This window comes from Xyrauchen texanus, chromosome 20 (assembly GCF_025860055.1).
Source record: "Xyrauchen texanus isolate HMW12.3.18 chromosome 20, RBS_HiC_50CHRs, whole genome shotgun sequence".
NCBI classification, from domain to species: domain Eukaryota; kingdom Metazoa; phylum Chordata; class Actinopteri; order Cypriniformes; family Catostomidae; genus Xyrauchen; species Xyrauchen texanus.
Window position 1 is genome coordinate 27,431,987 of NC_068295.1, and position 23,398 is coordinate 27,455,384.

At 36.5% G+C, this 23,398-nt stretch overlaps 1 protein-coding gene and 2 pseudogenes across 5 annotated transcripts in view; 1 reads left to right on the top strand and 2 right to left on the bottom strand.

The window, feature by feature from the left end:
• Nucleotides 1–596: 596 nt before the first annotated feature.
• On the bottom strand, nucleotides 597–4,114 carry LOC127660567 (ATP-binding cassette sub-family G member 8-like; annotated as a pseudogene).
• A 38-nt stretch (nucleotides 4,115–4,152) lies between these two features.
• LOC127660568 (ATP-binding cassette sub-family G member 5-like) lies at nucleotides 4,153–20,183 on the top strand (annotated as a pseudogene).
• A 626-nt stretch (nucleotides 20,184–20,809) lies between these two features.
• The window catches only part of LOC127660754 (centrosomal protein of 170 kDa-like), a 53,562-nt gene continuing 50,973 nt past the window's right edge, over nucleotides 20,810–23,398 (bottom strand). For all 5 annotated transcript variants that reach the window (XM_052151155.1, XM_052151157.1, XM_052151154.1 and 2 more), the window contains one exon: nucleotides 20,810–23,325. In XM_052151155.1, the coding sequence (XP_052007115.1) occupies nucleotides 23,081–23,325 (245 nt within the window). In that variant the 3' untranslated portion in view covers nucleotides 20,810–23,080. The remainder of the gene's footprint in view (nucleotides 23,326–23,398) is intronic.

Below are 23,398 nucleotides of genomic sequence, written 5' to 3' on the forward strand. Positions count from 1 at the left end.
CAATGTGACTTTATTTATTTTTTTAAAGCATTCAAAATTCCTGTTGTAGTATATGTTTAGGTAATATTACGCATACATAAATATTATATACAAAATAAAAAAAGACAATACATAAATTAAATCTAAATTGTGACATTCAGACCTTGTTGAAGGGTATCTATCAAACATGAGCTTTAATAGCTTGCCAAAAAACTAATAATTAAATGTCGGAGAAGAGCACAGAAACAGTACATTGCTGCCATCCAGCGGCATGCAGTGGTAGTTCAATGAACCTCAATTGTTAATTGTGGTCTTTCCTCCTCACCAATCCTGACTGGACTTCTATTTAATGAATTTGAGTGACACATAGTAGAGCAGTATGAAAACCACAGTGACAGCAATAAGCACCAGGTAGCAGGAATAAAGGGGATACTGGTTCATCTTCATCATCTCCAGAACCATGACCACAATGTCAATTGGAATATTTTTATAACCATGATTAGAAACACAATATTTCTGTGTTTAACATGTCAGTGTAACTCACTTTAATGCCATCTAATTCTATCATCATGTTTCCAATAGAGACTGAGTGCCCCCCACCACCCTATTTTTTTTTTTTAACCAAGATCAGTGAAGTAAGGTACCATGTCTTTGGCCTGACCGCAGTACACAGCTGAACCAGAAGACAAGAGGACCACCAGGTCAAAGAGCTGGAATATATCTGAACGGTGCTGATGGACAGAGAGCAATACCAGACAGTTCCCTCGAGCCAGACAGGACAAAGTAATGACCAAATTATGGGCCGTGAATCTGTCTAGATCTGAAGTAGGTTCATCTAGGATGAGAATACCTGAGAACAAATAAAATATAAACATAAAAGCTGTCATGCATGGTCCTGAAATTTTAATTATGGCCTTAAAGGGATAGTTCACCCAAACATTTTTATTATATCATCATTTCCTCACCCTCATGCCATCCCAGATGTGTATGACTTTTTGTTCTGCTGAATACAAACTAATATTTTTAGAAGAATAACTCAGTTCTGTTGATAATTACAATGCAAGTGAATGGTGACCAGACGTTTGAAGCTCCAAAAAGCACATAAATACAGCATAAAAGCAATCTATTATTCTCCAGTGGTTAAAACTATGTCTTCAGAAACAGTAGGTTTGGGTGAGAAACATATAAATATTTAATTCCTTTTTTAATTATAAATACTCCTCCTTGCCCAGTAGTTGGCAATATGCACAAATAATGTGAATCCTCAAAAACAAAAGAAATGAAAGTAGAGATTTATGGTTTAAAAGCACATAAATATTTATCTGTTTCTCACCTGCACTTCTATCACTTCTTAAGATACTGAATAACCACTGGAGGGTTTTATGTGGCTTTATGTGCTTTTTAGAGCTTCAAAGTTCTGGTCACCATTCACCTGTATTGTATGGTCCTACAGAGCTGTGACATTCTTCTAAAAATCTTTGTGTTCTGCAGAAGAAAGTAAGTCATACACATCTTGGATGGCATGAGGGTGAGGAAATTATAAGAGAATTTTCATTTTGGAGTGAACTACCCTAATTCTGTTATCTGATTTCGTAATCTGACATTTCAGATGTGGAACAAGTTGTTCAATTTTGATGAAAGACATTTACTTTTTGAACAGGGTGCAAAGATGAATCATGCACAGCAAGACCAGGAATGTGTATTCAGAAAGTAAAAATTGTTTTTGTTATGTTGACTATGTGTTTCAGAATTGTTAGGGACATTTTTAAACAAAGAAAAGTTATCACATATTGCGCTATTTTTATGTTACTAATCATATATTAGAATGTTTTTTTTTTTTTTTTTTTATGTTTTACAAAAGGTCAAATTTCCTTCCTTTCATTAAAGCACACAGGAACATTCTCCAATCATGCTGAATACATCATTTTTGTTAATGTTTCATCATTTTTTTCACATCAACTAGTGGAGTCCATGTCTGCTCATGTATTGATGTCATTAAAGCAAAATGGGGGCATATCAAATCCATGCAGTTTTTAAATAGAACTTTTCACTCAAATTGTGTTGAACATAATTTTATACAAAATTAGAAAAAAAAAATGAAAAAAATTTTCACTAGTTGTCTCAGACTTCTGGACCCCACTGTATGGTGTTGACTATAACATTGGACTCACCAGGATTCCAGAGTAGCTGTACAGCTATGCTAACCCTTCTCCTCTCACCACCAGACACACCCCTCACATAATCAATCCCCACCCGTGTTTGGGCACACTGCCTCAGACGCAACTCTGCGATGACATCATCCACCTGTGAAGACCAATCACATCCCCCACCAGACAAAATGCTGACAATTAGTCTCACGTGATCTTTATATGGGTGAGAGTGTGAGCATGTCAGCTCTCAATCACTCACCCTTTGATCTCTCTGTTCCTGGGAAAAGTGTGCAGGCAGCTGCAGCTTTGCCACAAAAGCCAGAGTCTCTTTTACTGTAAGATGAGGTAATAAACCGTCATCCTGCCTTACATGAGCAATGCTTTTCTTTGCCAGGGATTGTGTGGAACATTAACCATTGATCAGAATCTCTCCTGAATTCATGGAGCCACCCTTATCTCTACATGTTATGAAGTCTTCCCACAGCCTACAACAAACAACAGAGAAAGACTTTCTTTTCTTTTTACTATTCTTTTCTTTTCTTTTCTCGTACCTGAGCTGCCAATTACTGCAAGGATCTGGCCACTGTGCACACAAATATTTAGATCCTTTATGGCAGCTTGCTTGTTGCTGTGCATCTCCCAGGGCATCTTAAACTCTGACAGCCTCTCATACTAGGGTATCTGTGCCGCTGTGTCCACCTGTGAACAAAAACAAAGAAGTCTACACTGTCTCTGAAAATCATTTACAAGTAAATGGATGAAAGCTTTATTGAAATGCCTAAGAAGTTTAACAGGAGATAAAAAGGAGGACATTTGGTGAAAAAAAAAGATTAAAATGAAAGTGAATTTAGATGTCCCACCTCATAGTTGAGGTTGCGGACTTCCAGTTCATTGCGACCTCCACTGTAAGTGAAATAAAGACTGCTGTCCTCCTCTGGGGATGAGAAAAGCCTTATGTTTCGACCCTGTGGGTGTGTGTTGAAACATGCAGTTAATGGATACTGAAGTGCAAATGTCAGTCTCTTAAATATCGAGAGTGGAAAGAAAAATTATATGAACCCTTTAACCATTAATTCATCATAAAATGTGATCTCATCTTCATCAAAGTCACAAGTATAGACCAACACAACGTGCTTAAGCCAACTACACACAAACAATTATAATCTTTTATGTTTTTATCGAACATATCCCATTAAACATTCACAGTGCTGTGGAAAAAGAAAGTGAACCCTTGGATTTAATAACTGGTTGTTCCTCCTTTGGCAGCAATATCCTCAACCAAGCATTATGGTGAGTACAGATCAGACCTGCACAATGTTTATAAGGAATTCTGGATCATTCTTCCTTACAGAGCTGCTTCAGCTCATCCATAATCTTAGGATGTCTGGTGTGAACATCTCTCTTGAGGACATTGCACAGCATCTCTATTGGGTTAAGTTCTGGACCAGTCCAAAAGGTGGATTTCCTTTTTTTTAAGCCATTCTGTAGTGGATTTACTTTAATGTTTAGGGTCATTGTCCTGCTCCATCACCCAACTTCTACTGAGCTTCAGCTGGCGCACAACCACCCTGACATTATCCTGTAGGGTATCTTGATAAACTTGGGAATTAATTTTTCCCTTGATGATGGCAAATGGACCAGGCCCAAAGCATCAAAGCAGCCCCAAATAATTATGCTTCCTGCAACGCTTTTCAACGTTGGGATGTTTTCATGTTGGTATGCTGTGCCCATTTTTACACTGTACATAGTGTTGTGTGTTCTATCCCAAACAATTGAAGCTTAGATTCATCAGTCCACAAAACATTTTCCTAGCAACATTCATGAGTGTCAAGGTGGTCTTTGGCATCTTCAGGCATCAATGTTTTTGTTGGAAAGCAGCGGCATCCTTCGTGGTATCCTGTCATGGACGCCATGCTTGTTTAATGTCTTCCGTATAGTAGACTCATGTACAGAGATGTTACATAGTTCCACTGATTCTTACACATGCAAATCTTCAGACTAGTTTGTCCATTAATGAGAGACAATGGGCAGGTCCATGCAGGATATTTACCAAAAGAATGGACTTAATGGATCTTTTAAGGTGATGTCAGAAGCAAACCCAAACTATCTAGAACCGTCAAGCAGCACAAATGTGTCCTTTACTGTCAGATAAGAATGTAATTTTGACATTAAATAAAAGTAATGAAATAGATCAATGTTTTAACTCACAATATTACATTATTTGTAACCTGCACAAGAAGAGACAGTCACAATGTAAAAGAAAACTGCTTTTATTACAGAGCAGGCAAAAGTACAAAAGGGCAAATCCAGAGAAGAGTAGTCGTGGGAGCTGAAAATGTCGAAGCCGGGAATCAGAATATGGCAAAGGGGCAAATCTACAGAAGAGTGGTCAAGGGAAGCGTAAGGTCGAAGCCGGGGAATCAGAATAAGTATTTCGAATAAGACAAGCGAGTTGAATAGACTGGGGAAGCTAGGGGAACACTAGAGCTGGCAAAGCGAAGGGGTAAACTAAACAATAACCAACAAGTGTGAAACGAAAGGGCAGCGTATATATAGGGGAAAACGAACAGTGCAGGTGAAACTAATAATCTAGTGATTGGGACGAGTGCGGGTGAAACTAATACTCTGGTGATTGGGAGCGAGCGTGAGAGCCAGAGGGGGCGGGGTGAACTTGAGGATCAGAGTTCGTTACATTATTAGAGCATAATTTAGCAGGTTAAGGCTAAAAAAGGTCTTGATAAACCAACACTCTAAAAACAAATGTGTAAAATGCAACGTATAAAATGCACATCTTATTTTAAACATGTCCTGAATGTGCTCAAGAACTAGATGAGTGCAGTGAAGACTTACACATCACTACTAATGACCTAATACATATATATGAGCAAATAACAGTTGTGCTTTCATAACTACAGTCAAAATAATGTCAGAGTTGTCAAAAGTAACATAAGTAATGTCAAAACCCTGTTTTAATATTTTAGAAGTTTACCTATCTCATACTTGACTTTAAATGTATGAGTATTTATACGTGTAACTTTAGTTTTTCTCAACATAGCAAATAGTATGTTTGAACCTCTGCAATAGCTGGTCTGCACTTATATAGCGCCTTTTTAACCTTAGCGGTATTCAAAGTGCTTTACACTGTGACTCATTCACTCATTCACACACACATTCACACACCAATGACGGCAGAGCTGCCATGCAAGGCCTGACATTGGGAGCAACTTGGGGTTCAGTGTCTAGCCCAAAAAAAAAATGATAACAAATGATATTCTTACAGATATTTGGGTAACACTTTACAATAATGTTCCATCCATTAACATTAGTTAATGCAGTAAGTATCATGAACAAACAATATATTTTTACAGAATTTATTCTGTTAATGTTTATCTTTGTAAATGTTAGTTAATAACAATTCATTGTTGTTCTAATGTGAACATATACAACTTTTGATTTAATAAATGTATTACTAAATGTTGAAATTATCATTAAGTAAGATTAATAAATGCTGTAAAACATTCTTGATTGTTAGTTCATGTTATCTAATGCTGTTAACTAATGTTAACAAATGGAACCTTGTTGTAAAGTGTTACTGATATTTCCAATATTGTTTACTGAACAATATGCCATGTTATGCCACTGCCGAAAGATATAAGTAGTAATCAACAGAATGAAAAGGCAACTTTTAGACAACATTACGTAAGATAGATAATTCCATCAATATCAATGTCAAATCATCTCATAAAGTCAAAGAATGAACTTTTAATAACTCTTCCTTTCTTAAGTTTCCAGTAAGATCTATATACACAGATGCTATAGCAGGACGAATCGGGAATTCTGGTACCTTACTGGGAGAGGTTTTTGTAAATGGAAGAAAGCTTAAAAGGGAGAAATTTCAAGACTGTTTCTCTTATGTTTTGTGTTTATTGAGAATATATTCAAACATAAAACAACATTAAACTAAAATAACTCATTTGAAATCATTTGAAATGAAAATTTCACATTAGAATTTGAAATTCAAAGTAAATTTTGTGCATGTGTGCGTATCTAATGTCACTGAACTTTGCTCAGCTGTAGACAATACGTGACTAAGTCTGCCACAAAAAGTAGAAAAGTTAGTTTGCATAAAGTAAACTCTAAAATTAGCCAAGTTTATTATAATCTGGCTCTGAGCCATTCATGTGTATCTTCTAGTAAATTAACTAAATATGGAGAGACTTTAGTTATTCAGGCCATTTTTACTGATTAATTTCTGGAGGGAAATGAAGCTCTAATCTAACTCCGTAATTAAATGTTTCTCAAAGGTATAGATATTGGTACGTCGGTATGAAGTTATGAAGGACGTAACATTGAATGTTTTAAGCATCCTCTCCATCAAATATATTTAAGTGGATGTGCTCTTTGCTTTTGTCAAACTTTTCCCTCCCCAGTATAGAGTTATTCACTTTGAAGATGTAATCAAATAAAATGTCATATACATATCCTTCAGTTTGCTTTTTAGCTCTTATTTCAACAGTTTGAAAGACTTAATCTCCATTTACAGATATGATTTTACACTTTACCAACTCAGGAGCAAAGTTTAGATGGTTCCCTGATAATGTGAACTATAATAAATAATAATGAATCTAACTTATAAACATGCATCTTATCACTGTAACACACCACCATAACTGCATACTTCATATAGAACACAAGAAGTGAGCTCCAATTGGAAATATGCATAAAGGTTTGGACAATGCCTTAGTAATGTATGTAAACTATTTAAAACTGTTTTGACTTTTATGATATTCTAACATTATTCTTTATATTATGTTGAGTGCTTAGAATCGCTTTCTCTTTGTTTCTCAGAGTGACAATCTCTTAAGCTACCTGTCTGCAGGTGGAGACAGCTCAGCTTGCTTTGAGACAGCACTCTGCGGAGGCCATACACAAGACAACAGCTTATATGCTCAGTTTGACATCCTGAGGTTGACTGTCAATATTTTTGAACGTTTAGTTTGAAATCCTATTTTGTACCCTATTACTGGAAAAAACCTCAATTAATCCCTACATCTACATTACCAAAAGTTTTCATAAAGCAGTTTTTCCGGAGGCAAAATCATTCATACAGGGGTCTATTTGGGTAACACCTTACAATAAGGTTCCATTTGTTAAAATGAACCAAGATTAATAAATTAAACAAAAGTATTGTTTACTGTTAGTTTATGTTAACTAATGCTGTTAACTAATGTTAACAAACGTAACCATATCATACACTGATGAGCCAAAACAGTATGACCGCCTGCCTAATATGCTGTTAGTCCTCCTTGTGCTGACAAAATAGCACCGCCGAGGCATGGACTCTACAAGACCTATGAATGTGTCCTGTGGTATCTGGCACCAAGAAATTAGCATCAGATCCTTCAAGTCCTGTAAATTACGAGGTGGAGGTGGATCAGACTTGTTGGTCCAGCACATACCACAGATGCTCAATCGGATTGATATCTGGGGAATTTTGAGGCCAGGGCAACACATTGAACTGTTCATCATGTTCCATTACCACCATTAAACTTTTCTGTGACTTTTGCCACTGCAGAACCTTCTGTCAGTTTGAACCAGATGGGATAGACTTCGTTGACTTGCACATCGATGAGCCTTGGGTGCCCAACACCCTGTTGCTGGATTGTGGTCTGTCCCTCCTCAGACCACTATCGGTAGGTAATCACCACTGCAGACCGGAAGCACCCCACAAGCCTTGCAGTTTCAGAGATGCTCTGACCCAGTCATCTGGCCATAACAATTCAACCCTTGTCGAAGTCGCTCAGGTCTTCACTCCTGCCCATTTCACCTGCATTCAACTCATTGACTACAAGAACTGAATGTTTTCTTCCCATCTAATCTACCCTGACCTTGACAAGTGGCCATGTTAGGAGATGATCAATGTTATTCACTTCACCTGTGAGTGATCATAATGTTTTGGTTCATCTGTGTAAAGTTATCAGTATTTCTGACCCCTGTTTGCCTCCTATTGGTGACTGCGGTCATGGCAGAGTTAAGTTTAGGACATGTTGCTCACAGTGTAACTGGAGGCCTAATTTTCCTAGGCATTTCTGGTGGAGAGAGAAGGAGGGTCTCCATCGGCAGCCAGCTGCTTCAAGGACCAAAGTCAGTGTAAATGCCCTTTGACCTGTCTGAAATGTCTGTACACTAAATACAACACTAAATACAGGCCTTCGATCAGTTTAGATTTTGTTTGCAAACACTATATCATGTGTGTGCAGTTTCTCGGATGATGCTACCCTCCCATAGACTAGGACTTAAAAAAAGAGTCATATTTTTAAAACAGTGTTATTTAAAAGCAGAGTAACCAGCACAGCGACCCAAAGCCCCTAGAAGGATTATTGAGAAATGGACAAATGGGTGAAAGGGAGTGAAGTAGAACATTAAAAGAGTAACAGAGAGGGTTATCACATTTTTTATATTTCGGTAAGGTCCATGAGGAGTCCCTCTGGAGCCTTTATCTGACATTTTGGACCTCAGAGGTGTCCTGGGACCATAGACAAAGGATTAGTCAAGACTCCGAACTGATTATAAACCAGCAATTATAAGTAGCGTTCATCTGCTGCCTTCTCCAATCAAGCAGTAAATGAATTAATCAGCCAAATTAATGGGGCTCTTACTTTAGACAAAGGAAATTTTATTAATTGTTTTAATTACTTGAATTAATAAGACCCTCAAAGTTTCCTGTCAAAAAAAAAAAACAGAAAGATAGACTTCTGGAAAGTTTCTCATTTGTTTTAATATTTTCTGTTGTTTTATCACAGAAGTGATTATCCTGGACTGGATAGCATGACAGCCCATCAGATTGTGGTGCTGAGTTGACCAGAAGGGATTGAATCGTCATAGTGACCATCCATCAGCCCCGTTCAGAACTTTTCTGAGTGAGCAGATATATTAGATGAATCAGGCACTCCTTATTCTTGTTTGAACTGGAAGGATTGGTGGTGCAGAGTCAAATCAAAAGATTGTGGGTTCAAGCAAAATAAGTACCCTTTAGCAACTTAAATACACGTCTAAATATCCACCTCTGTTTTGATTAAATGCTTTAAAGATCTTGCATCAAATAATTTTTGGGATATAAGACCCCATGAAATCAAAATCGGAGTTTTGTGGTTTTTAGCTTTCAGGACATCGATGTATGCTTGTGTACTCCTAATAGTTGACAAAGTAACATAGCAGATATATAGATATACTCCTCTGGGAAAATGGACCTGACCCACAATATTAATGACTAGGGATGTGCCCGAAGCCGAATACCTTATTCAGAAGTGCACAAATAATGACTTCAAAACGAATAATGGATTCATCCGAATAATAGAAACAATATTTGTTTGACTGATAATCCAAGAAGCATAAGGATAAAGCAACATTTTAAATAAACATATCCAAAATTACAAAGAAATGATGAGTCTGTGAAATCAAAATTAGTAGCCTACTAAAGTGTAAAACTTAGGAATGAAAATGCACATAGTGTGATTTCTCAACACAATTTGCGGTCTCCATTAATTGTGTGCAACAGGAGCTTGTCAAGTGTAACATTAACTGAAACACTGCATCATATAGGCTACATTTTCCACTCCTTAAGATATTATTAATGTAATATGCAAGATAATATTAATGTATCACGTGATCCACACATAACGATTTCCATGTATTCATTTTTAAATCAACCTGAGCACGATGTTAAATTCCTGACCTGATGTGATGATTTCATAGTGGAGCTCGTCTATTCACTTCTAAATGTTGACCACATTTAGATCACATCACCGATTAAGGTAAGTATCTGGTTAAAACTTTATCCTAAAAAGTTTAAATGCTCCATAAAGTGTACATCTATTAAGGATATTCCTGCTCATGTGATACAAAGAAACTGAAACATGCACAATCTTTTTTCCCCTCTCTTTAAACTGTACTAAATTTGAATATGTTAATCTAACATTATTATTATTATTAGGGGGCCAAGCAGCGAAGCTACTGGAACCCTATTGTAATTGTGCTGATTTTCTTCTTTTTTTTCCTGCCCTATAAGTGTCTGAACATCAGAGACCATAAATCATGGAGACACCAAACTTGGCAGGATGATCCCAAATTCCCCTTACTACTCAGGCACACCCATCTGACTCTAGGTGGCGCTATAATAAACACCTTTACGTTTTGGCTCTGATCCCTGCAATTCTGATTTCTTCAGTAATGCCCTACAAAGTGTATATCGCCGATTTCATGCTCAATTTGGTATACATCATCTAAAGACCGCCTAACAAAAGGTTATCAAAAGAATTTGATACGTGAAATCGTTCCAAAGATATTAACGATACAATTCCTACAATTTTTTAGTGCAACAACTAAAAAACTGTCATAATTGTCATAACAGCCATTTGAGCGACAAAGTTCAACTTAAATATGCATCTTCTTTGGTTCAAATGCTAACATATTCTTAAAAATTCTATTTGATAAATTAACAAAAATTGTACCCAATGGCCAATCAAATTTCAGCACCTTAAATTGGGAATGGCAGAGGGTTATGAAAATTACTACACACATGCAAGGTGTCAACTCAAAGCCTTATATCAAATTTTGTGACAATTGGACACACGGTGGTGGTATAATTAGCTAATTCACATTTTTGCTCATAACTCCAGAACCATATAGGCTACAATACAAATGTGTAGCTTCACTGAATCCACCAGTGCCCCCAAATCATATGGTCACTTGAATATTCATTTCTATAAGAAACTTTTTCTCCAATTTCTATTTATTAAAAAAAAAAAACTTTTCCAAACTTGTCTAAGGCCGTTTGCCTGATTCTCATGAAACTTGTTATACATAATTTAAAGACCCTCCTGACAAACAATTTTCAAAATAATTTTTATGTCATATTGTTTCCGAAGATTTAGGCAAATATGTTTTGGGGCGTGGCCTATAATGTTTATATTGACTGATTATTTTGTGTGCTTGGCCCACGATAATTGCCGCTTGCAAATATATTTATTATTATTATTTTCCCACTATTTCGCTAATTCTGTACATGTAATTTTACTAAATAATTATGTCCTCCACTTTATGTTAAAATATGTGTGCACAAATCAGCCTTGAGTGTAAAATTCCTGATATATTTATGGGACTTTCACCTATTTGTAGGCTATATTGATTTATTCTAATTTCTTTTAATGATTGTATTTAATGTTCCTTGCAAAATGTGTGCTTGACATTACACAACTGCTTCACACCTCATGCCGAGGTAAACAACATATTCTACTGTTCATGAACCTACATATTCAGCTTCATCTGGTAAGAAAACAAATGATAAAATAATAATATAATGAAATAATAATAGCACAATAATAATTCTCATAGTAATAATAATTAGTATTATTTTTATTAGGCTATCATTATGAATAGGCATATACAAGGCATATTTTATTTATAGAAACTATATATGTATTAGAGTTACATTTAAAAAAATAGGTGTTTCATTTAGTTTTGTCGAATGTCAGGTTTAAGCCACGCCCACATTCAGTTCTATCCGAATACAGAGACTGATACAGATAATATTGTGATAGTAACAGATACAGATACAAATACAAATAATAGATTTGCTGCACACCACTATTAGTGACTCACCGTGTACTCATTGGTGTATCCAAAATTTTTGTTTTGTTAAATGCTCTCTTGAATTACAATATTACCTCCCCCAATACAACCTGCTTTGAATATTGACAGCCAGTAGAATATGGTTCAATAAAGGGCTTTTGGCTATTAAAAATAAAGGGATGAGCCCTTCGATATGTCCCATCCCAACCTTCCTTTTTTAATAGGAAATACATCAACATAGGAAAGAAAAATGCATTTTAGTACTTATTTAGTAGTATTACATATTTTATATTTAGTACATGGATTTACATACATTTGTGGTGAGTTGTATGTGATGATACAAGTCAAAGAGCAAACAGATGTTTAAATAGCTACAAATCTTTAACAGAATAGCAATCATGAACCAAGGAGAGCTGGTGTTTTGTGGACAGCCTGAGGACATGGTGGATTTCTTTAGCAGCTGTGAATTTTAGTGTCCCAAGTACTGCAACCCCTTTGATATTTATGGTAGGACTGTTGATGTAGACTCAAGAGAGTCACTTTCTGTTCCTTTTCTTTCCTCCATACTTCAGCCTGCAATGCAAAAAAATAAAATAAAAATAAAAATAGGTAAACAAAACAATGGGTAAAGGCATTGTGTTACAGTTTGTGTGTGACAAATTGCTCTGCTATAATTTTTGATTGACAGTGGATCTGACCTCAATGGACACACGCTGCAGTGCGAGCGATGCTGCCACCTACAGTCGCATGCATGACATCACATCAGCTTATCGGAACTCAGGGTTCCGCTGGGACAGATCGAGCAGATCTAACAGAGACCAGAAAATCTCATGATTCCTTTCAAAAGTCCCCCAATTGCCTGTCCAAACTCAATGTCCTCCTCAGGTAAAACAGTAGCCATACCAACGGCTCATCACTCCATTTCTTAAAAACATTAATAAAATTGAGGTTACAGTCAGCCACTTAGTGAATGAGGACAATATTTAGAGGGTTTAAAAGCAGAAATGTGAAGCTTATAATTTGATAAAAGCACTTACATTAATTCTTCTGTTAAAACTAATTTATTATTTGATCTCTAAAGTTGTTTAAATCGTCATTTTTACTTTATTTTCATAGAGTATGTTTAAAATTTACTATAACTTAACAAAGAAACGTTTAGTAAGCAATTTTATCAATTATAGTCATGTTAACACACATGTTGTTTATGTCTTATGGCTATACTTTTGAAACAGTGAGTAATTTTAACGTTTGCGGATTGGCTCCATTCACTTCCGTTCTAAGTGCCTGATTGTAACCTCAATTGTTTTTTTGTTTTTTTTAAGAAATGGAGTGATGAGCCATTGGTATGGTTACTGTTTTACCTGAGGCAGACATTGAGTTTGGACAGGCAATTCAGGGACTTTTGAAAGGGATTGTGAGATTTAGCTTTTTTTTTTAAGAAATGGAGGGATGAGTCAAAATAATTTTTGGTGATAATCAATATTATACAAATGCTGTCGATTGAGCTTAACTTTTATTGAACCTAAAATATTCCTTTAAGCAGCTATGTCTACCCAATCTGACCCTTAGGAATAAAAAAAGGACATCCAAACCCATATGACTTGGAACAAAAAAGAAAATCAATATGATGAAAGTCAATGTGGACTAGGGCTGTCAAGCGGCAACAGCAGTAAAAGCACCTTTTAACTCTCATAAAAGTGTTCCATAAGACATTGACTAGTGCTATGCTCCAGTTCTTCTGAAGCTAGTGATTGAATGAGGAACAGAACAGAACATAACTGAAGTGTGTGGTCAGGATATTCCTTAAAAATCCCCCTTTTCCATGTTCCATTGGAGAAAGAAATTCAAACAGCTTCGTAAATAGAGTAAACAAAGACAGAATTTTCATTGTCCGGTGAATAATTCCTTTAAAAAAATATTTTGATGTTGTAACTATGTAGTCGTGTTCATTCAGTCACATTACATTAAATCATATTTTGACTTGGAAAAAAGCAGTTTACCAAATTAAGCATATTTTTAGGGACCTTAAAAATATTTTTTTACTGTTAATACAGTTCAACTTCCATTAATTTCCCTCTATCTTACACAAAATGATTTGTGTATGCAGAAGGACTATGCGAAACGTGTCTCTTGAGGATGGGTATTCTCATGCACCTCTCTCAGAATTTCATCTACGGCCTCTTCATTGCTTTTTTGTCATGAAGTTGGATAGTGATGTTTCAAAAGGTGCCATGCAGGACCGACTTGCCATAATCTACCAATCCATGGGTGCATCGCCCTATACTGGCATGCTAAATGCTGTGCCTCTATGTAAGTATCTCATCCACAGTCAGTGCCTCAATATATCCCTGGAATCACTTTTAATTAGTTTAGAGAAAAAAATCTGAAAAAATGGTTTAACATAAAAAAAGGGGCATTGGTGGCTCAGCGGTTAAGGCTCTGGGTTATTGACCAGAAGGTCAGGGGTTCAAGCCCCAAAATGTGTTTGCATAATCTTTAAAAATGGCAGTTTTTACTGCCTTGTTAGAATGCATTGACGCCAGTATATTCCCAAATCACAATTTAAAGAGATGATGGGAAAGGAGAGGCAGCAGTTAGATTTATTAAGCCGAACCTTCTGAAAAACACCCAATCCATGTCCTTTTATCACTCTCTGTCATTTATACAGTATATCAGCTCATGGCTGATAAGAGATTGCATCTAGTAGGTCACCAGATAACAGTGAGAAAAATTGCTACATCATTTCAAAGAATATCACTTGACCTTGAAAATAGAGCGCTTGAGATAGCACATAATTGTTAATCCGAAACATCTCTGCTACTGTATTTTTACCTTTCATTCTTCCAAATTCAATTGAAAGTTCTAGATAAGTATGAAAAAAGTCTAAATGTTAACTGTCTGGGTACTCATAATCTTCTTGATTGAAACGATACTCTTTTAAACAGTTCCTGCTTTAAGGGTGTGACAGGGTGGAGGGCGGCTCAGGCTAATCAAGCCTCCGAGAGGGATAAAGACCGACTGCGAATGATGGTGCGACAGAGAGAGAGCGTTTACGGGCAGCTATTGTGATATATATGGATTTCCCTTTTATGTCAGATATGTACAAATCTTAGTGTTATTTGAAAATGTCATAAAGCTTATACTCTCTCTTTTGTATTACAGGCTTATATACTCTATATATACAGTATCTATACATATATACGGTATACACTCACCTAAAGGATTATTAGGAACACCATACTAATACTGTGTTTGACCCCCTTTTGCCTTCAGAACTGCCTTAATTCTACGTGGCATTGATTCAACAAGGTGCTGAAAGCAATCTTTAGAAATGTTGGCCCATATTGATAGGATAGCATCTTGCAGTTGATGGAGATTTGTGGGATACACATCCAGGGCACGAAGCTCCCGTTCCACCACATCACAAAGATGCTCTATTGGGTTGCGATCTGGTGACTGTGGGGGCCATTTTAGTACAGTGAACTCATTGTCATGTTCAAGAAACCAATTTGAAATGATTCGAGCTTTGTGACATGGTGCATTATCCTGCTGGAAGTAGCCATCAGAGGATGGGTACATGGTGGCCATAAAGGGATGGACATGGTCAGAAACAATGCTCAGGTAGGCCGTGGCATTTAAACGATGCCCAATTGGCACTAAGGGGCCTAAAGTGTGCCAAGAAAACATCCCCCACACCATTACACCACCACCAGCAGCCTGCACAGTGGTAACAAGGCATGATGGATCCATGTTCTCATTCTGTTTACGCCAAATTCTGACTCTACCATCTGAATGTCTCAACAGAAATCGAGACTCATCAGACCAGGCAACATTTTTCCAGTCTTCAACTGTCCAATTTTGGTGAGCTCTTGCAAATTGTACCCTCTTTTTCCTATTTGTAGTGGAGATGAGTGGTACCCGGTGGGGTCTTCTGCTGTTGTAGCCCATCCGCCTCAAGGTTGTGCGTGTTGTGGCTTCACAAATGCTGTGCTGCATACCTCGGTTGTAACGAGTGGTTATTTCAGGCAAAGTTGCTCTTCTATCAGCTTGAATCAGTCGGCCCATTCTCCTCTGACCTCTAGCATCAACAAGGCATTTTCGCCCACAGGACTGCCACATACTGGATGTTTTTCCCTTTTCACACCATTCTTTGTAAACCCTAGAAATGGTTGTGTGTGAAAATCCCAGTAACTGAGCAGATTGTGAAATACTCAGACCGGCCCGCCTGGCACCAACAACCATGCCACGCTCAAAATTGCTTAAATCACCTTTCTTTCCCATTCTGACATTCAGTTTGGAGTTCAGGTGATTGTCTTGACCAGGACCACACCCCTAAATGCATTGAAGCAACTGCCATGTGATTGGTTGATTAGATAATTGCATTAATGAGAAATTGAACAGGTGTTCCTAATAATCCTTTAGGTGAGTGTATATACAGTATATATATATATATATAGTATATTCAGTCATGCACATATAATCATATACATTTATCTCCTTTTTTACTTTCTCTACAGTCTAAAGACATAGCTCGTCTGTGGGAAATGGGAGGTGGCATTTCCTTATCAGATCTTGTTCAGATTTCCAATATCAGGTTTGACTCACAAACACTGTATTTTAATGTACAGTATATTTGTATTATTATATGTGTCTTTTCTTTATCTTAGAAAAACTATTGGAATAACATACCTAAAGCAAATGCAAACCAATTATATTTCTGTTTACAGTGTGTTGTCTGTGGTGCTTGTTCTGGATCTGTCTAAACCCAATGCTCTGTGGGAAACCATGGAAAGGCTGCTCGAGTCAGCTCGAAGCCCGGTGGAAAAAGTGTGTGCCTTACTCCAAAATTCAAGAGAATCCAGATCTGGCAAACAACAAAACCAGAACAGAGTCCCACAAGTCCTCCATAAGGATTATCCAGTGCAAGTGAATAGCAAAGTTGCTATAAATGAAGTGTTACATTTATGTTTTCACTAACATTAAACATTCTCTGCTCAACAGGACTGAGAGCTCATAAACCCTTTCCCTGTTCCTTTTCTCATAATTGGTAGCAAGTTTGACATCTTTCAGGTAAAACCCTCACTACATTTCAGAAGTTTAAGTATAAAAACTGAACTGCATGTTCTTTCCATTTATTCATATTGAATCGTTTCCTTGTAGGACTTTGATTCAGAGAAGAGAAAGAGGATCTGTAAGACTTTACGCTTTGTAGCCCACTTCTTTGGAGCATCATTAATTGTAAGAGTAAGCTTTTACTAAAAATTATTATTTTTATATATATAACAGTTTGATTGTAACCTTCAGAAATTTGTAGTTTACGGTATTGTAATTTGAAAAATTGTTTTGTGCGATAACCCAGCTTTACTAAATAAGTTGTTCTTTGTTTGGTAAATATTGTGTTGTAATGCTCTCTGTGTCTCCATTGTTCACCAGCAGTCAGAAAACACAATGTCTAAAGCCAGGAGTTTTGTCAGTCAGCTGGCGTTTGGGACTGAAAGACCGTACAAAATTTTCACTTCAAATCTGAGAAATTCTTCATTACTGAGTTTTTCTATTCACATTATATAAACAAAGCGTTTATTTTTTCTTCCATTCTGTTCGAAAGTCAATTTCTACAGACCACAGCAAACCTCTGGTTATTCCAGCGGGCCAAGACTCCCTCAGTCAGATTGGTAAAATGCATTGTACTTTAATTTTGGTTAAAGGCTACAGTATGTTTTTTAATGATCTTTGATTATTACAGATTAATGTTATTTTATCAAGAAAAAGATTAAAAACTCATTAGCAGCATTATTCAAAAGTGTGTTAAAAGAGTGTTGTATTCTGCATATGGGTAGTTGACAATCTGTCAAGCAGCAGCAACAGTGTCCTGCTAATACAACTAGATTTAACATCCTTATTGTTTTTTTCAATATATATATATATGGTAACACTTTACAATAAGGTTGTATTTGTTAACATTAGTTAATAACATTTGTTAACATGAACCAGCAATGAACATTTACAATTATTAATCTTGGTTAAAGTTAATTTCAACATATACTAATACATTTTTAAAATTAGAAGTTGTATATGCTAACATTTGTTAATGCATTATGAACTAACATAACCTAACTATGAACAATTACATTTTTTATAAATTAACATTAACAAAGATGAATAAATGCAGTAATATGTTGTTTATTGTTAGTTCATGATAACTAAATCACTTACTAATGTTTAACAAATAGAACCTTATTGTAAAGTGTTACCATATACAGACCATATATTTCTGGCCCTATTTTTAAGAGTGCTAGTGCTAAGTATGGTGCTATGCCATAAATCATAAGTGCAAAGTCAGTAGGAGTGGCCATTAAGTTTTGATATTTTTGTGCAAGCATGCACTAAGTCCCAAGGTGCTAACTGGGTAGAGTGCAATATAATTTGGAGATTCTTCTCCATTTATTGCAGTGTCTTCGCCCTATTATATAGTCCATTCCCTCAAGCACCCGCAATATGAACAAAGAAAACACATTCATAAGAAGTTGGTGGACTTTATGCAAAAAATTAGAAGAATAGAAATATGGACTTACATTATTTTGTGCATTAACTGCATTTTTGTTTAATGAGATATTCTCCTTTTATATGCATATGTGGTTTAGAATAGGAATGTAGGCTCTGTTAAATAATAGAGAATTTAAGTATTATTGTAAATAATCCTTAAATGAAAATAATGTTAAATGAAAAATAATGTTAAATGAAAATTACACTTCAAACAAAATTAAATATAATAAAAATAACCAATTCTAAAAAATAATAATTATACGAAATCCAAACTTACCTCTCCAGCTTCTTCCACCGGCCCCTTTTGAGGTGACTTAATCAACAGGTGGAAAAATACCTATACAAATTAGACTGTAAATATGATATAGTACATATAAACATAATAATAATAATAATTGAAGTGTAAATCATGACCTATAGATAGTTTAACACAAATCTCATACATTTTTGTTTAATAAAACGGCTATTGTCAGGGACATAATTTGATGTTCTACTAAATTATCAGAGTTTGGACATGGACCTATTACCGCCTGCTGGTGGAAAGTCCAAACTGGAAATGCAGGAACTGAATTTGATCTTTGTGCTGAAAACAGACGTGGTATTGAAGCGTCAGCGCAATTACCTATTTCTCTGGAAAACAGAAAATAGCGCTTTGCACCTCTTCGTTACCATACAGCGCAAACACGCCCACCCATACCCACTTGCACTGGCATGAAAATTGCACTTACGATTAGCGCTCTGACGAAAATTGGATAAGACATAGCACACGGTTGTAGCGCGTTGCGCTGTATTTTGTGCACCTACTATAAATAGCACCCTTCATGTCTTCATATTAAAAAATTATGGTGACTAGTTGCATCCATCCATTTTCTATAACCACTTATCCTATATAGGGTTGCAGGTAGTCCTGGAGCCTATCCCAGATATCTTGAGAAGCACCCCCCAAAAAGTTCATATATTATTTGTGAATTAAAGTAACCAAATCTGTAGGTGTTCAATATATTTTGATTCATTCATCTTCTAGGTCCACCTGTGACCTCTGATGTTGATACTGGAGCCCTACATGCTAAAAACCCCTTAGACCTTTGGAAACAGTTTTTTGAAAGGGTTTTCCCACCAGAAGTATCTTTTACTACATAAACAAAAACACACTAGAACCTTAATAGACACCTGCCATGCCATATTATGTAAGTACCATTGCACAAAAAATATCTCCTGACTGTTTTGTCTTCAGAACATCAAGGAACGGAAGGAGCTGAAAGATCCTGCCAAAGACCCCCAGTACAGCGAGCCCCTAATAGTCTCCATGAGGGCACAGAAAGGCCAGGTACAAGATCATCACAGCCTCCAAATATTTTATTTGTTACAGAAAGCTATCATTAAATACTTTTTGCCTATTTTGTCCTCTATTAACCTCTAGTCATGTGTTTATATTACACTGCAGTATAGCTGTTTAAAAGCTATATCTCTTTTTCATATTATATGGATACTAGCCCTGCTTTACTTTGAACTATATGAATTAAACCCTGTACCACACACACTTCATTGGTGGTGTGTTCTATTGGTGGAACACCAAGTGATTACAGTCATCAGCCAGAGTCACTCAATGTACTACATTCATTGCATATGTCACAGTTTTTGAACCCATTTAAAATCATAAAGTAAATTATAATAAGAGATGCTTTTTATATGCCATATTGTCAGGTTCCAATATGCATAACTGCAAAAATTAGATGAGTGAGATGACACTTTGGTTAAACACCATTTTGAATCAGTTTACTATACACGCTACACAGCTGTATTTTATGTATTTGAGGACACATTGTATTACAACAAATAAAAAAAATATCCTTTTCCTAGGAGCTGGACCAGTACAGGTAAAAGCAGGTGAAGTTCTGGAAGAATTTGGCTCTGGACCCATAACTTTAAGTATTACATTTAAGCACGGTACCACATGGACTTAGAAGTTATGTTTGATGTAAGGTATTGTAACAAGGTAAAAGGGAAAGGAGGAGATGAGCACCGGCTTCACAATATATATTATAATTTAATGATCAACTTTAAACAAAAGACACACAAACATAAACACATATAGGGCAACTGCCTGTAGCTCTCTCTCGAACTGCCGACTCCGTCGTCCTTTATCCCTCTCGTTGGCTTGATTGGCCTGATCAGGGGCCGGGTAGGCATCATCACGGCCTGGCCTCGCCCTCCTCCTTTGTCACTCCTCCACCCTCTAGTGGATGATAGCCGCTATTCCCGGGTGGATCAGAGGCAGTCCTCCTGCCCCTAGGGTACGGAACACCCTGCCACGTTTTGGTGGATGGTAGGGGTCTTTTGAAAATTAATTACTAAATGCATAAAGAGCATTTTGCTGCTTCAGTGTTCATGGATTTCATTTTAAAGCACCCTTAATGAATAATACTAAATTATATAAAAACAGGACACAAAACAAGGGTCTCGTTCCAAATTAAACAAAAACATTTATTTAATATGCCCCCTTACTGAGAATATGCAAAAATATAAAAAAAAAGTGCCATTATTAAATGTATCGAAATAAAGAAAAATAAATAAACAGTACATTGATTAAAAACAATGGAAAAAAGGAAACAACCACTGATATGATACACAATGTGTAAACCACAAAGGGAAAATGTATGTACCAAGCATTTTATCTGCTCCCATACAGGGGTAGACCATCTCACACAGGTTGTTTTTATGTAAAAGGGAAATCCCACTGTAAAGGCATCTTCTAATGGGTACAGTAGGATGTAGTGGTGTATTTTTTTTACCCTGAATTTACTATTCCATGTCACATTACACCTGTGATGTGCAAAATTAAACTTTAGCACATTAAATCTTTTCATCCTCAAAGACAGAAAGACTACAGAATACTGGGCACTTTGTGACATTAAACATTTAAAGCCCACTGTATGTATTCTTTCTGGTACAGTACCTAACTGCACTATTTTCTAAGTCTAAGTCTAATTACAGTTACACTGTGTATGAAATACTCTTCCTACAGGGCTTTACAAAGACAGGCCAGGTTTGTGGTTCAGGATTATTCCTTCACCATACCCCCTAAATAATACAGACAAGCAGCAGAAGAAACAAAACTTGGGTATATGGTAAACAAACATGCACACAAATGTGGAACATATCTCTTTTGAAAAAGAAGGCTAGTAGGTATTAGGGCATCATGAAGAGAAAGACAATCTATGCAAGTAATGTGAAATATGCCCAAAAATTGTTAGTATACACATCACTTACAATCATAAGGCTTCGTCAGCTCTAAAAGGAATATTGGGGTTCAGTACAAGTTAAGCTCAATCAACAGCATTTGTGGCATAGTTTGATTACCCCAAAAATTTATTTTGAAAATCTGGGTTCCAGTGAGATACTTACAATGTAATGTGGCCAAACTATAAACATTAAAATACTTTGTTTCAAAAGTATAGCCACAAGACAAAAACAATATTTTTTTTCATATGATTTAAGTGTGATAAAATCGCTTACTAACCTTCTGTGTAAAGTTAATTAAACAACTTTGTTGCCATGATGACGTGACACCATAACCCCCCCCTCCCCTCGATTGAACTTAACTTGTATTGAACTTGGAATATTCCTTTAATAGTGCTGGAGCTCTTAAAAGGGAGCAAAAATGAATGAATAATCAAGATTTTGCCAGTGTCCATCAGTGCATGCCATGCGTTCATCTGTAAGTTTCATCTCGATGTTCTTCTATTTGAAAACTACAAATATTATGCTACATTTTCTTATTAAATGGAAGTAAATATAAAGGCCCCATGAAATCAAAATGAGAGTTTTTTGGCTTTTTGCTCATGTCTATTAGCTTTGAGATTAATATGATAGTGTACTCCTTAAAGTTATACATTTAAAAGGTAAAGCTTTTCTCTTCTGGGAAAAGAAACCCAAATATTGATGACTCATCTTGCACTACACACATTTTTGTCCAATCAAATGCTCTGTAGAATGAGAATGTCCCACTTAAAACTACCTGCAAAGCCTAGCAAGTAACAAATCATGGTTCATGGCTGGCTTCACTAGTCTATTGCCGACTTTTAAAAAAGGGACAATCTTTTTGAAATGCCCAGCCCAAACTTCATGTTTTAATAGGAAACATGTCATCACAGGAAAGAATAAGGCGCTCGTAAAACGATTTCATGGGGTCATTGAAATTCAAACAATCGTGAATTCTGAACTGATCTTTACATTAAAAAAAAAAAAAAAACAAGATTTTTTTATAAGCTAATTCTTAGCTTGGATGCACAACAATTTAACACATAAAAAGCTTTTTGAAACAGTTATCTAAATAGACAAATTCAAATATACAATTGCTCAGTGTACGCATAGTAATCTGTATTTTTAGTTGGATTTTTGCACTGTGCATAACTTATCAAAGAAGGGTACGCTCAGAGGAGAGCAGACAGGCACTGGAGTTGTTTTTGTCCATTCACAAAGGATATGTCTGGCAGTTTACTGGGTGTAGAGCTGGACAGCCACTTGCCTCCCGTCACAAGCAGCTGTGTGTGTTTTGGTGTGGTTTTGCAAGTAGTCAGTCCAGATACACAGGTGTGATCTTAAAAGGCTAAACTACAGGGTGAAAACAAACATTTCCCATACAGAATCCTGGATGACCACATAGGGTGGAATACATTATACATAAACAAAAAAGATCCATTCAGGAACAAGCTATGTTGCTTTATTAGTCCAGCTTACAGTTTCATTGTAAAGAAAACGTTTTTCATTTGCTCAGATCACTTGCTAGCAATGGCACTCTCCTCTCCAGTGGGGTGTGTGCGGTTGAAGTTGAGTCCCACACTGGGTAACTCTTGGCTGGGGCTGGTTGTGGGAGGCGGATGGGGGGCTCCCTTACCAGGCAGGGGCCCCCATATGTTCTGAGATCCAGGGCTGGTTCTGGGTTTAGGGGTAGTAGGACTGGTCAAGCCGAGGCTGGTCAAAGCATCGAGGGTTCCATCAGGATCCACCATGACATTTATAACTGCAGAGATGGACAAAGACATTAGTGGAAAGGAAGAATTTAACATTGTGTACTGAAACGTTTTTGCAATTCT